Genomic DNA, 13,419 nt, shown 5'->3' with positions numbered 1-13,419 from the left:
GTATTTCTTCTGTTTTTCTTGTTGCTTAATGCTGACAAATTACACTGTATTTGTTGTCTTTCTGATGCTTGATTCTGCTTTTTTCTTTTCTCTTTGTTTGAGGTGCAGCTCCATCCAGAGATGGGTATGGTATCTGCTACAGAAACCATCCTGTGCACCGGCAACATTTCCTGTATGTTCGTTTTGTGAATTGTTTTGTAATTTATGTTTGTAGCATGGCCCAAGCAGAAGGTCACCCCTTTGAGTCTGTTCTGCTTGAGGTTTCTTCCTCAGAAGGAGTCTTTCCTTACCACTGCTGCTCTGGGGGATAGTAAGGCTAACCCTTACTTGTGTGAAGCACCTTGAGGCAACCCCGTTGTGATTTGGCGCTATATAAATGAAATGAAATTAATGCAATTCATGTGATCTGCAGACTTTAAATTAGCATCGGTGTGAGTGTTTGTCTATATGTGGACCTGCAATATAGACTCTTGGGCTCACACAGTGACTGCTTGGATAAGCTCCAGCTCCCCGTGACCCTGAACTGGAATAAGCAGGTATAGAAAATGAATGAAATATCAAACAAGAGCAATCAGAGATTTCTGATATTCGCCAGTCCGGAACCAGATCACCTCCAAAATTCGGTGGAGTCTTCCATGGCCTAATATGTATCTGTGTTGAATATTTTGTCAAAACTTCTACAGTAGTTTTGATGTAATCCTGCTAACAGACAGACAAATAAACGCTGATGATTTTATTACATCCTTGGCAGACGTAATAAAGGAAGCATAATACAATATATAAAATATAATGAGGGCATATAAATGACCCCACTCGGTTATTTCAGCCACTAAAATAGCATAGTCACTTGAATGTTATGGCCACCATGAGAAGAGGCCTGATGGTCATTTACTTGTTCCATGCAGATTTTCACCTGTGGTCCATCCCGATATCAGACTTTAAAGCTACCATATGTTGGATTTAGTGCCATACAGTGGAGAGGTAGGATGGCTGTCGCCAGTCATCATTTTGTTTCCCTTTTATTTCAAAGAAGGTTCTTGCTCTTGCTCTCTTGGTGGTGAATCAGCCCGCTGCCATGTACATATTTTAGGCTCATTCTAAACTAATGAAAACTCAATAATTTGTTGTTGCAGGCATTTATACACTAATAATAAAATGGTTCTGAACGCTGTATTCTATTTCTGCTGATAAACACCCCTAAACCCTGTGAATTGTAGCTCTAAATGGCATTGCAGGGCTAATAATTTCCAAGTAACAAAGTATTACCTTTCAATCGGACACACGTAACAACGTACACAATAAGACAGTAAGACCTCACCTCCATTGTCACTCTGAGAGGACCTGTGCTCTCTGTTCAGCCTTTTGAAGAGGTATCGCATCACCTTGGCACTTCCAAACCGCTTGAATCGGGACCGGACGTTTTCATGGTACCACTCCAAAGTGCCGATTTTAAGTACCCTATTAAAGAAGTGGAGAGTAGTTGAATTAGATAAGATTTATTACACAAAACATCATGTAAGAATACAAGCAGATGAAAACAGAAAGCAGACCACGAAGAACCATGCGTCAAACTCTGTTATGGAGGTTTGCCATGACATAAAGCAAAATATTTTCCAGGCTGGTCACAATCTGAAAGAGCCTTTTAGTAGTCAGCATCATCTCCGCAAACAGTTTTCGACAAATATAACATGCAGCTGAGCTGTGCTGGGGAATGGTAATTACTGCCATTGTATTCTGTAAAAATCTAATTTAGCTGTGGCTGTATTTTATTATGAAACTTCAAACTATGAAATTATTTTAGAGTAAAGCTGACTTGTTTGTCCCCCCAAAAAGGGTGTGTAGACTGTGCTGGGATGAAAGTTTTAGAATATTAGTTTAAAAGACAAAAACTTCACAGACATGTATTAATGTTGCTCACACTGTCCTTCAGCAGAACACTGAATTGTTACATTCTTAGACAGGCGAATACTTATTTTCAGATGTGGTGGTATCCTGGAGCTGACCTCTCATGACCTACAGGGTCAATGAAAAATTACACAGGGGTCAAAATTTAAAAAATGTTCCAATCATATTGAAAGGTATATCATATTATTTGTCTGATCATAATGATTCCAAAAAGGTATAGTTTAGACTATCCTTGACAACATGTTGTGGAGTTACAGGGTAAAAACAGCAAAAACGATGACAAAGGTCAATTTCAGTTTGTACAGGAGTCAAAAGATAAAGTTGTTCCAATTTTGCTAAAAAAAAAAAAAAAAAAAAAAAATGCCTATTATTGGTTGAGTTAATACGGTTTTTAAAAAGGAATACTTTCCAACATCTGTCATGCTTAGTTTTCATATTACACGGTAATATATGTCACATGTCATAGAATCCAACAGACATCAACCTTGTTTGACCTTTACTTTGGAGAACAAACATTCAACACAGACAAAACTATTCCATTTATTAAACTTATCCTCCACATCTGAAACTAAGTATTAGTTAATTTAGAATACGTGCGCCAAATTTCATGCTTTACTCACAAAATGCACAATCATTTTGCCTATCTGCTGCACTATTATTCTGAAGGTCCATCAGACTTACTGTGGAGATAGCATAATGCCCGAGAGAGAAGCCCCCAAGCCACGGAGGAGTGCGCAAGTGGATTACCCGGAGCCTTATCATTTCCCTGCTGCCAAGCCAGAAGCTGAACAAGGATGTGTCATGGAGAAACTTTAAAGTCCCAAGGAAGATTAGAAAATGGAAAGGTGTTGTTGCGGTTTTGAACAGTTTTTTTCATAGCACTGCTGTTGCTGCATCTTGTTAGCCTGGTAGCTAACTAGCTGACCGGCCTTCTTTAGGGACTTTTGGACCAATGGGCCATCGGAATAATGATACATCACTCATAGGTTTTCTAAAGAGCTGGTTTGAAGCTCGAATGGGGCGTTTTCAAGTGGCTTAAGTGTGGGTAATAAAAATTACCAGCAGCACATTGTCTCAATAACTGTGGTGTAATAATGGAAATGTCCTCATCAAGCTCTAGATACCTGCTAATTTGTGCTAATGCTACTAATATACCAACTGAAGTTTTACGTAATGCAAATACTGTAGCACAGACTTCTTATATTGTTCATTCGTACAATAAAATGGCCAGAAAGCACATACACAGTCGAGTCTGCAGGAGCTAGTAACCACTGCTAGCAGCAGCATATCCTAACTGGGCCTTAAATGCAGCTCACCAGCACACACTACCTCTCATTCAAAGCGAACAAACCTGAAATTATTCACAACTTAAGGGTTAAAGTAGCTTAAAGTGATGAGTTATTAAAAAAAAAATAAAGAAATTAAAAAATCCCCAGTGTAAAATTCATCCCCCCTCTATAGCTGTATAGTCAAAAATAGGAAAACTAGCTGTAGCAGCCTGGTTTCACATTTTTTCGTGCACCCTCACGAAAAGTGGGTGCTTTTTGTGACACTTTTTTTTGTTTTGCTATGTATAATCTTCCCCTTCTCCTAACTCTAACCATAACCATAGTGTAAGTGTGTATCATCCCCAAACGTTAACCATGACTCCCCCCAGATCCCCCCTTCACCCCATATTTTGTGCCCCTGCCACGAAATGAATTCATGCCCCCATTACAAAAAATGTCCCATTTTCATACCCCCATCATGAAACAATAGATTAATGTACTTTTCATAACCCAGTCCTATGAACTGCTGTGACACTGGGTTGTCTGTAGAGGCCAAAACCTAAACAAACAAACAAACAAAAAAGTTTATTTTTGCTGTTGGACTTCCACTGAGAATCACTAATAGTGGTAAAATAAAGTTTTACGCTCATCATAATTAAGGAATTCTGCTGCTACTAATTAGCGTCTATGCAAGTAGACTAGTTATTGGAAACAACAGCACTGGAAGAACTTGACTCCAGTTAAACACACTTCACTTCTATTTCAACCACCTTGTGGCATGACGTAAAGTTTCCTATTCTTTATTTTTCCTACCTGGCCATGCGACAGGGATCACACACCCAGCCATGCTCTTTGATGTTGTAGCGGCTACAAGACTGGCAGATGAAGAGGCGGCAGTCCAGACACTGACGCTTGTTGCTGACCAGGAACTTAAAGGGTTGGAGGCAGCGAATACAGTAAGAATCAGTCAGGCTGCTCTGGTTAGCCAGCAGTTCTCTCTTGGTGTCTTCTTTCTCAATCTTGGTCTTTAGAGATCTGCAAGACATACAAGTTTACGATTATGACAGTTCAATGAAAACACATCAATTCACTTGCTTGAAAGTGAAATACTCTTAAACTGGAAGTACTTGCAGAGTGACATTTAACTGGTCTTATTCAAGAGATTTGTTTTAAATAATAATCCTAAAAGTGGTTGGAAGATTATTGGTTGAGTGCTGGCTCCTGATCCTGTGTGTTCCTCTAATTATTTTGAGCAGTGTATAATGTCTCAGTGGGTCTTCATTTCATGTCTGATGGGACCAGAAGCATCGCCAGTTGGACAAAACAAATGCGGTCCCATATTCACAAAGTCTCCAAGGAATACAGGAAAACACAAACATCAAAATCAAAGGAACAAAATCGCATCTTCCAGCTTTTGGCACATTTTCTTTCACATCTGGTAACATATTGGCCGTGTAAGCAAGTGGCACAGGGTAAAAACAGTTCCTGCCATTTAACACAATCCAAAAAATAAAAATATATCCCAAAGTCATAAACAACAGATCCATGTGATGAAAAGCTAAAAATAAACTTGGATCACAACAGCAGGACAGATGAATCTGTTTCAAGGAAATTAGTTAAATACATCCATATGATGGAGGTTAGGTTTTATATGTTATCTGAAGAACAATACAAGAAAATACAGTATCAGTACAAACCCTCCCTTATGTGACTTTACAATAGTCTTGGATTAAATTGTGGCTCTGACTGGACCAACCTCACCACAAGTACTCAAAGCAGATTAAACAAACTGATAAGTTCTTGCAACAGCCAAGGTCTATATTTGACATTGGAGTCAGACTAATCAGTGCAGGTTTATCCTGGGAACATTTTCAACATGCTCATAACTTCAATGTTCACGCTGAAACGCTGGCTAGAGTTCAGTTCTGCTACCACTGCGTAACCACCGCCAGCATGCCGTCACAGCTCTGTTCCTCTCCACTGGCCTCGGCTGGCCAACGTCTGAGGCTTGACTGAATGCACCACCTCCTCCGGAGCCCGTGGGCATGAACAAATATGTAGAAATTATGCATGAATGGTTAGAACCTGTGTTAACGACGCATCAGTAGCAAGTGATGCAATCGCACAGTTACGCTGAGTTCACACAGGCTGCGTCACATGATGTCTCAAATATTGAGTCAACGATCAGCTCTGCCAAGCTATGCTAACGCTCTGCAGTGTGCGCCATCTGCCCTGTGACAGCAAAAGTTGAACTACAACCAACAGTAAGTCATTGGCTCTGCTGAACTACATCGATGTGCGCTGAAGACATGAAATTTGGACCACTGGAACGAGCCAACTCAAGCATTTCACAGAGATTTTGGAGTATCTGCTACATCACCCAGCGTGAGCCACTTCATGTCACGGTGTGGATTGACCCTTGCAGCCAGTTAGCTTCTGCATGCTAACGCGATGTTTGCATTATAAATAAATAAGGTGCCAATCTTTTTAATTACATTTAATGAGGTAAATATGCACATGTTTAGATCTGAACAGTGTCAGTGAACAGACAAGAATCAGTTTAATATTGAGTTCTATGTGCCTCCTACAATAACATTAATTAGCCCATTAGCTTCTGCTCACTAATACAGTGTTTGTAAACAAATAATGCAGTGTTTATAAATTAATACTATTTATTTATTCCACAACAACAACAACAACAACAACAATAATAATAACAATAATCATTTCTTTGTAAGTGTACTGGCCAGTAAAATACCACACAAACACAGTTGGAAATGATCATGCAATTTTAAAATGATTTTAAAACACAATTACTCATACTTTAAGTCACGTTATCCTTAATATGGTTTTGAGGTCCTGTGATTTATACTTTGATGCAACTTATATACCAAAAAAAAAAAAAAAAAATCACAGGTAAATATTGAAGACAATTTGTTTTGAACATAACAAAAGAAAAAATAAAACAACAACAGACAATGTAAAATTAAAGTTAATTCAAAACGGAGTGAGAAGAAGTTGAAACTTATCAAATCCCACCCCTTCTCACTGTATAATGATTTATATATCCATCCCTGTTTCCTTAAAAATACTACTGTTGACAATCATGATAATAATCATAATAACAACAACAATAATAATAGTAATAATAATGATACAATGATACAATACAATTTTAGATAAAGACAAATAAAACCCAGTTGTCATATTGATTATCATCATAGTTGACATTCATCACACATTTAATTTATTTATGAATATTTATCAGGTTTTCATACTTTTTGATGCTTTTATAATGCATTAAATGTGCCTAAGACATTTGGACAGTACTGTGTATCTCTGTATCTAATGGAGTGTTTCTGATTTTGTACCAACAAATGATTTGAGAATACTGTATTTTTGCCCCAAGACTTTATTTTTGAGGCTCTGTGTTACTTTAGTTCTTTTATTCAACTTTTTCTAAAACATATTTTGGACTGTTGCACATTTTATTCCTTTGTGCTCTAAGATACAGGTTTTGCAGAAGCCTCAAATTATCCGCAATAAAACAAAACAAAACAGACCACCATGGTTTTGTATTTAATGTACAAAGGAGCAATGGAACAGTGTTGTAGCGATGGTCAAGTTTTTGCTTTGTTTTCAATAATTGTTCATTGTAATGAGGTATTTAGTGAGGTGCAGTATTTATACTGCAATTAGTAGTCAAAAAACACCCTGTAACTCTTTTGCCACCTACTTAGTGAGCTCTTGTGCGCACACAAACATTTAGAGGAGAGGTGGTAAATGGAAGGCAATTTGACTGTGCTTTTCCATGTGATGCAAATGCTTAAAGTGCTTTACAATGAAGGCTCACATTCACACACCACTGTAGGGGCAAAGTGTTCAACTGCACACAGGGAGCACCTTAGACATGTTCCTGTCTGATCAGGGAATTGACCTGAGGATACTTTGGTCACCACCCTGCTTCCTCAACCTCCAGACAACCAATCAATCAATCAATTCAATCAATTTTATTTATATAGCGCCAAATCACAACAAACAGTTGCCCCAAGGCGCCTTATATTGTAAGGCAAGGCCATACAATAATTACGTAAAAACCCCAATGGTCAAAACGACCCCCTGTGAGCAAGCACTCGGCGACAGTGGGAAGGAAAAACTCCCTTTTAACAGGAAGAAACCTCCAGCAGAACCAGGCTCAGGGAGGGGCAGTCTTCTGCTGGGACTGGTTGGGGCTGAGGGAGAGAACCAGGAAAAAGACATGCTGTGGAGGGGAGCAGAGATCGATCACTAATGATTAAATGCAGAGTGGTGCATACAGAGCAAAAAGAGAAAGAAACACTCAGTGCATCATGGGAACCCCCCAGCAGTCTAAGTCTATAGCAGCATAACTAAGGGATGGTTCAGGGTCACCTGATCCAGCCCTAACTATAAGCTTTAGCAAAAAGGAAAGTTTTAAGCCTAATCTTAAAAGTAGAGAGGGTGTCTGTCTCCCTGATCCGAATTGGGAGCTGGTTCCAGAGGAGAGGAGCCTGAAAGCTGAAGGCTCTGCCTCCCATTCTACTCTTACAAACCCTAGGAACTACAAGTAAGCCTGCAGTCTGAGAGTGAAGCGCTCTATTGGGGTGATATGGTACTATGAGGTCCCTAAGATAAGATGGGACCTGATTATTCAAAACCTTATAAGTAAGAAGAAGAATTTTAAATTCTATTCTAGAATTAACAGGAAGCCAATGAAGAGAGGCCAATATGGGTGAGATATGCTCTCTCCTTCTAGTCCCTGTCAGTACTCTAGCTGCAGCATTTTGAATTAACTGAAGGCTTTTCAGGGAACTTTTAGGACAACCTGATAATAATGAATTACAATAGTCCAGCCTAGAGGGAATAAATGCATGAATTAGTTTTTCAGCATCACTCTGAGACAAGACCTTTCTAATTTTAGAGATATTGCGTAAATGCAAAAAAGCAGTCCTACATATTTGTTTAATATACGCTTTGAATGACATATCCTGATCAAAAATGACTCCAAGATTTCTCACAGTATTACTAGAGGTCAGGGTAATGCCATCCAGATTAAGGATCTGGTTAGACACCATGTTTCTAATATTTGTGGGGCCAAGTACAATAACTTCAGTTTTATCTGAGTTTAAAAGCAGGAAATTAGAGGTCATCCATGTCTTTATGTCTGTAAGACAATCCTGCAGTTTAGCTAATTGGTGTGTGTCCTCTGGCTTCATGGATAGATAAAGCTGGGTATCATCTGCGTAACAATGAAAATTTAAGCAATGCCGTCTAATAATACTGCCTAAGGGAAGCATGTATAAAGTGAATAAAATTGGTCCTAGCACAGAACCTTGTGGAACTCCATAATTAACCTTAGTCTGTGAAGAAGATTCCCCATTTACATGAACAAATTGTAAAATATTAGATAAATATGATTCAAACAACCGCAGCGCAGTGCCTTTAATACCTATGGCATGCTCTAATCTCTGTAAAAAAATTTTATGGTCAACAGTATCAAAAGCAGCACTGAGGTCTAACAGAACAAGCACAGAGATGAGTCCACTGTCTGAGGCCATAAGAAGATCATTTGTAACCTTCACTAATGCTGTTTCAGTACTATGATGAATTCTAAAACCTGACTGAAACTCTTCAAATAGACCATTCCTCTGCAGATGATCAGTTAGCTGTTTTACAACTACCCTTTCAAGAATTTTTGAGAGAAAAGGAAGGTTGGAGATTGGCCTATAATTAGCTAAGATAGCTGGGTCAAGTGATGGCTTTTTAAGTAATGGTTTAATTACTGCCACCTTAAAAGCCTGTGGTACATAGCCAACTAATAAAGATAGACTGATCATATTTAAGATCGAAGCATTAAATAATGGTAGGGCTTCCTTGAGCAGCCTGGTAGGAATGGGGTCTAATAGACATGTTGATGGTTTGGATGAAGTAACTAATGAAAATAACTCAGACAGAACAATCAGAGAGAAAGAGTCTAACCAAATACCGGCATCACTGAAAGCAGCCAAAGATAACGATACATCTGTGGGATGGTTATGAGTAATTTTTTCTCTAATAGTTAAAATTTATTAGCAAAGAAAGTCATGAAGTCATTACTAGTTAAAGTTAAAGTAATACTCGGCTCAATAGAGCTCTGACTCTTTGTCAGCCTGGCTACAGTGCTGAAAAGAAACCTGGGGTTGTTCTTATTTTCTTCAATTAGTGATGAGTAGTAAGATGTCCTAGCTTTACGGAGGGCTTTTTTTTATAGAGCAACAGACTCTTTTTCCAGGCTAAGTGAAGATCTTCTAAATTAGTGAGACGCCATTTCCTCTCCAACTTACGGGTTATCTGCTTTAAGCTGCGAGTTTGTGAGTTATACCACGGAGTCAGGCACTTCTGATACTGTTAAGTCTTCAATTTCCATACCATAAGTCAGAACAAGATCTAAGATATGATTAAAGTGGTGGGTGGACTCATTTACATTTTGAGCAAAGCCAATTGAGTCTAATAATAGATTAAATGCAGTGTTGAGGCTGTCATTCTCAGCATCTGTGTGGATGTTAAAATCGCCCACTATAATTATCTTATCTGAGCTAAGCACTAAGTCAGACAAAAGTTCTGAAAATTCACAGAGAAACTCACAGTAACGACCAGGAGGACGATAGATAACAAATAAAACTGGTTTTTGAGACTTCCAATTTGGATGGACAAGACTAAGAGTCAAGCTTCAAATGAATTAAAGCTCTGTCTGGGTTTTTGATTAATTAATATGCTGGAATGGAAGATTGCTGCTAATCCTCCGCCTCGGCCCATGCTACGAGCGTTCTGGCAGTTAGTGTGACTCGGGGGTGTTGACTCATTTAAACTAACATATTCATCCTGCTGTAACCAGGTTTCTGTAAGGCAGAATAAATCAATATGTTGATCAATTATTATATCATTTACTAACAGGGACTTAGAAGAGAGAGAGACCTAATGTTTAATAGACACATTTAACTGTTTTAGTCTGTGGTGCAGTTGAAGGTGCTATATATTTTTTCTTTTGAATTTTTATGCTTAAATAGATTTTTGCTGGTTATTGGTAGTCTGGGAGCAGGCACCGTCTCTACAGGGATGGGGTAATGAGGGGATGGCAGGGGGAGAGAAGCTGCAGAGAGGTGTGTAAGACTACAACCACTTACTCAAAACCTCATACAATCAAAGAAAAAACTGAGCCAACATTATCTCCAGTGATTATAGTGAAAGACATTAGTGCAGAGGCCAGGTCAAGTCCGGTGTCGTGGTCTGAGTTTGCGCCGGTCTCATTTTACCACGCGCATGCGCAAATCGATTTTTTTTTGCGGTCAACTTTCGGGAGGTCTAGAATTACCATTTCTTGCGGCGATCTTCAACCGAGCAGACGTATTTTGAAACACACACTTCTGATTCAGAAAATTTGAAGTGGGGCTATATTTGTGATCGATTTTTTTTTATTACCATTTCTTGCGGCGATCTTCAATATGGAGGAGGAATCACTTGTTTCTGAGCCTCAAAATGAATGTCAGGAAAACGCACACCCCAAAGAAGAGCGAAACCAGCGATTTTCAACATTCAGGAAAAAAATGTCCCAACTGATAGTCTTCCTACAGACTGGGAAGTACTCCAGTGATACAGACAAAAAGGACCATCGCAACATCAGGAACCAGTCCAAGAAGCATGTTTGGGATGAAGACAGTAAGTACATATCTTTTTGTTTACTTCTTGTGGAATGGTACAATACACGAACTGTAATCCACCCGTATGATAGTATTTACCACCGACAATTGAACAACCAAGCTGTTATTAATTTGCCAATATTTTCAAGAATAATATCTGTAGATTCTCTTAAGCAAGTACATATTGTTTATCATGGAAATATAGACCTGGAATGGACGTGCGCGCCTCAATCTATTAGCGTCGCTCGGGACAGGAAGGCGCCATTACTAAGGGTGGAAATGTGCCGATCATCAATAATAAATTGACCGCTTTTTTTGCACTAGCATTGCTATTTCTTAATGGATTTTAATAAATGTAGGCTTTTCTAAAGCCATTTGAAAGCTCTTTCCATTGAACCTATGCATGTGTGGGTGAAAAAAAAACTTTTATGTAAAATGCAGAAATTTGGGGAAATTATGACAAACTGTGCTGCTTTTCTCGCCCTATTGTCGCTATTTGTTAACAGATTTTAATAAAAGTAGGCTTGTTTTAAAGCCCTTTAATTGCTCTTTCTAATGAACCCATACTTGTATGGGTAGAAAAAAAAAATGTTTTATGTAAAGTGTGGAAAATTGGGGGAAAATATGCCATTCTGTTCATTTACGGTGATGTTTTTTTTCCTTTCATCATAATTCTCGATGGATTTTTATAAATTAAGCTTTGTAAGTTGTATTCAAGCTGATTAAAAGTTCTAATGACCCCATACATGCCTGGACAAAAAATCCTTATGTATTAACATATAAATCTGAAGTATGCCTTGCCATTGTACTCATTTACTTTGCTGCTTTTTCCACTGCAAATATTATTGCAAGTCTTTTAATGACAACAACATATATATGATTTTTACTAACATTTTATTCCAAGTAGACATAAAGCCATTCAGAATTTATGACTTTTGACCCTCAGTCAGGGTAAAAAGTACCTCCTCCATCCCCTCCAACCACACTGTTAAAATTTAAATGCCGTCTGTGACCACCATGAACACATCATATTAAACAACAATTGCAAGTATACAGACATGAATATATTTAAACGTTTTTGTTTCCATATTTGTATGCATGTGAACGCAGCTTAGTGAAAAGAACTTATGGCGTTGAGTTATAGTCTCAGTATATTGATATTAAATTGCGACATAACGACTTTAATATAGACATTAAGGCTCTTGTACAGTTCATTTTAGTATTCGAGAATTTGTTTTTGTAGTTGGTGCAATTGATGGTGAAGCTCTGGCTGCCTTTTTTCCCCTCATTTCGATTCTGTTTAACTGGCTCAAGGTGCTCTCTCCACCCTTAGTAATGGCCGCTGTGTGGCACGCCGCTAGTCACGTGACGTCCATTCCAGTCTCTGTTTTCATGTTGTTTATGGGCACCCCTACACCAGCTTTGCCACTGATCAACTTTGTCCACATACGATCTGGACTGCCTAACTCCGCAAGGACATAATTTCGCCATGAGCCTGTTTTCCTTTAGATTGTAGAATGAGATTGAATTTCATGTAATCTGGGTAATATATTTTAATTTATAATAAGTGTTTAATGTCATAGACATTTCAGAGATTTTGTATTGAGAATTACTAGTTTCGCTTTTACGAGGGCTGTCCGTAAAGTATAGGTCCTTTTTATTTTTTTCAAAAACTATATAGATTTCATTCATATGTTTTTACGTCAGACATGCTTGAACCCTCGTGCGCATGCGTGAGTTTTTCCACACCTGTCGGTGACGTCATTCGCCTGTGAGCACTCCTTGTGGGAGGAGTCGTCCAGCCCCTCGTCGGAATTCCCTTGTCTGAGAAGTTGCTGAGAGACTGGCGCTTTGTTTGATCAAAATTTTTTTCTAAACCTGTGAGACACATCGAAGTGGACATAGTTCGAAAAATTAAGCTGGTTTTCAGTGAAAATTTTAACAGCTGATGAGAGATTTTGAGGTGATTCTGTCGCTTTAAGGACTTTTCACGGTGCGAGACGTCGCGCAGCGCTCTCAGGCGGCGTCATCAGCCTGTTTCAAGCTGAAAACCTCCACATTTCAGGCTCTATTGATCCAGGATGTCGTGAGAGAACAGAGAAGTTTCAGAAGAAGTCGGTTTCAGCATTTTATCTGGATATTCCACTGTTAAAGGAGATTTTTTTAATGAAAGACGTGCGTCGGGACGCAGCTGACGCGGCGCGGCGGCACAGGAAAAACACCTCCGTGTTGATAACCATTTGTAAAATCCAGGCGGCTTTTGATGGCTTTCAGTGGAGTGAGTATATGAGAAATTATCAGCTGGAGATGTTCCAACTTGTCCTTACGGCTTCCAACAGAGGTGTTTTTCCTGTGGCGGAGCGTCGCGGCGGCTGCGAGCCGACGCTGCAATCCGCCTGCACGTCTTTCATTAAAAAAATCTCCTTTAACAGTGGAATATCCGGATAAAATGCTGAAACCGACTTCTTCTGAAACTTCTCTGTTCTCTCACGACGTCCTGGATCAATAGAGCCTGAATGTGGAGGTTTTAAGCTTGAAAACAGGCTGATGAC

At 38.9% G+C, this 13,419-nt stretch overlaps 1 protein-coding gene across 1 annotated transcript in view; it reads right to left on the bottom strand.

Moving 5' to 3' along the window:
• Window positions 1–13,419, bottom strand: part of LOC117524958 (melanophilin-like) — a 96,331-nt gene that overhangs the window by 65,975 nt on the left and 16,937 nt on the right. The window contains exons 2-3 of the mRNA XM_034186771.1: window positions 3,987–4,208; window positions 1,319–1,458 (exon numbers count right to left, since the gene is read on the bottom strand). Coding sequence (XP_034042662.1) covers window positions 1,319–1,458; window positions 3,987–4,208 — 362 coding nt within the window. The remainder of the gene's footprint in view (window positions 1–1,318; window positions 1,459–3,986; window positions 4,209–13,419) is intronic.

Source organism: Thalassophryne amazonica, chromosome 14, assembly GCF_902500255.1.
Source record: "Thalassophryne amazonica chromosome 14, fThaAma1.1, whole genome shotgun sequence".
In the NCBI taxonomy this organism is placed as follows: domain Eukaryota; kingdom Metazoa; phylum Chordata; class Actinopteri; order Batrachoidiformes; family Batrachoididae; genus Thalassophryne; species Thalassophryne amazonica.
This window is presented reverse-complemented; position numbering and strand designations above follow the sequence as displayed.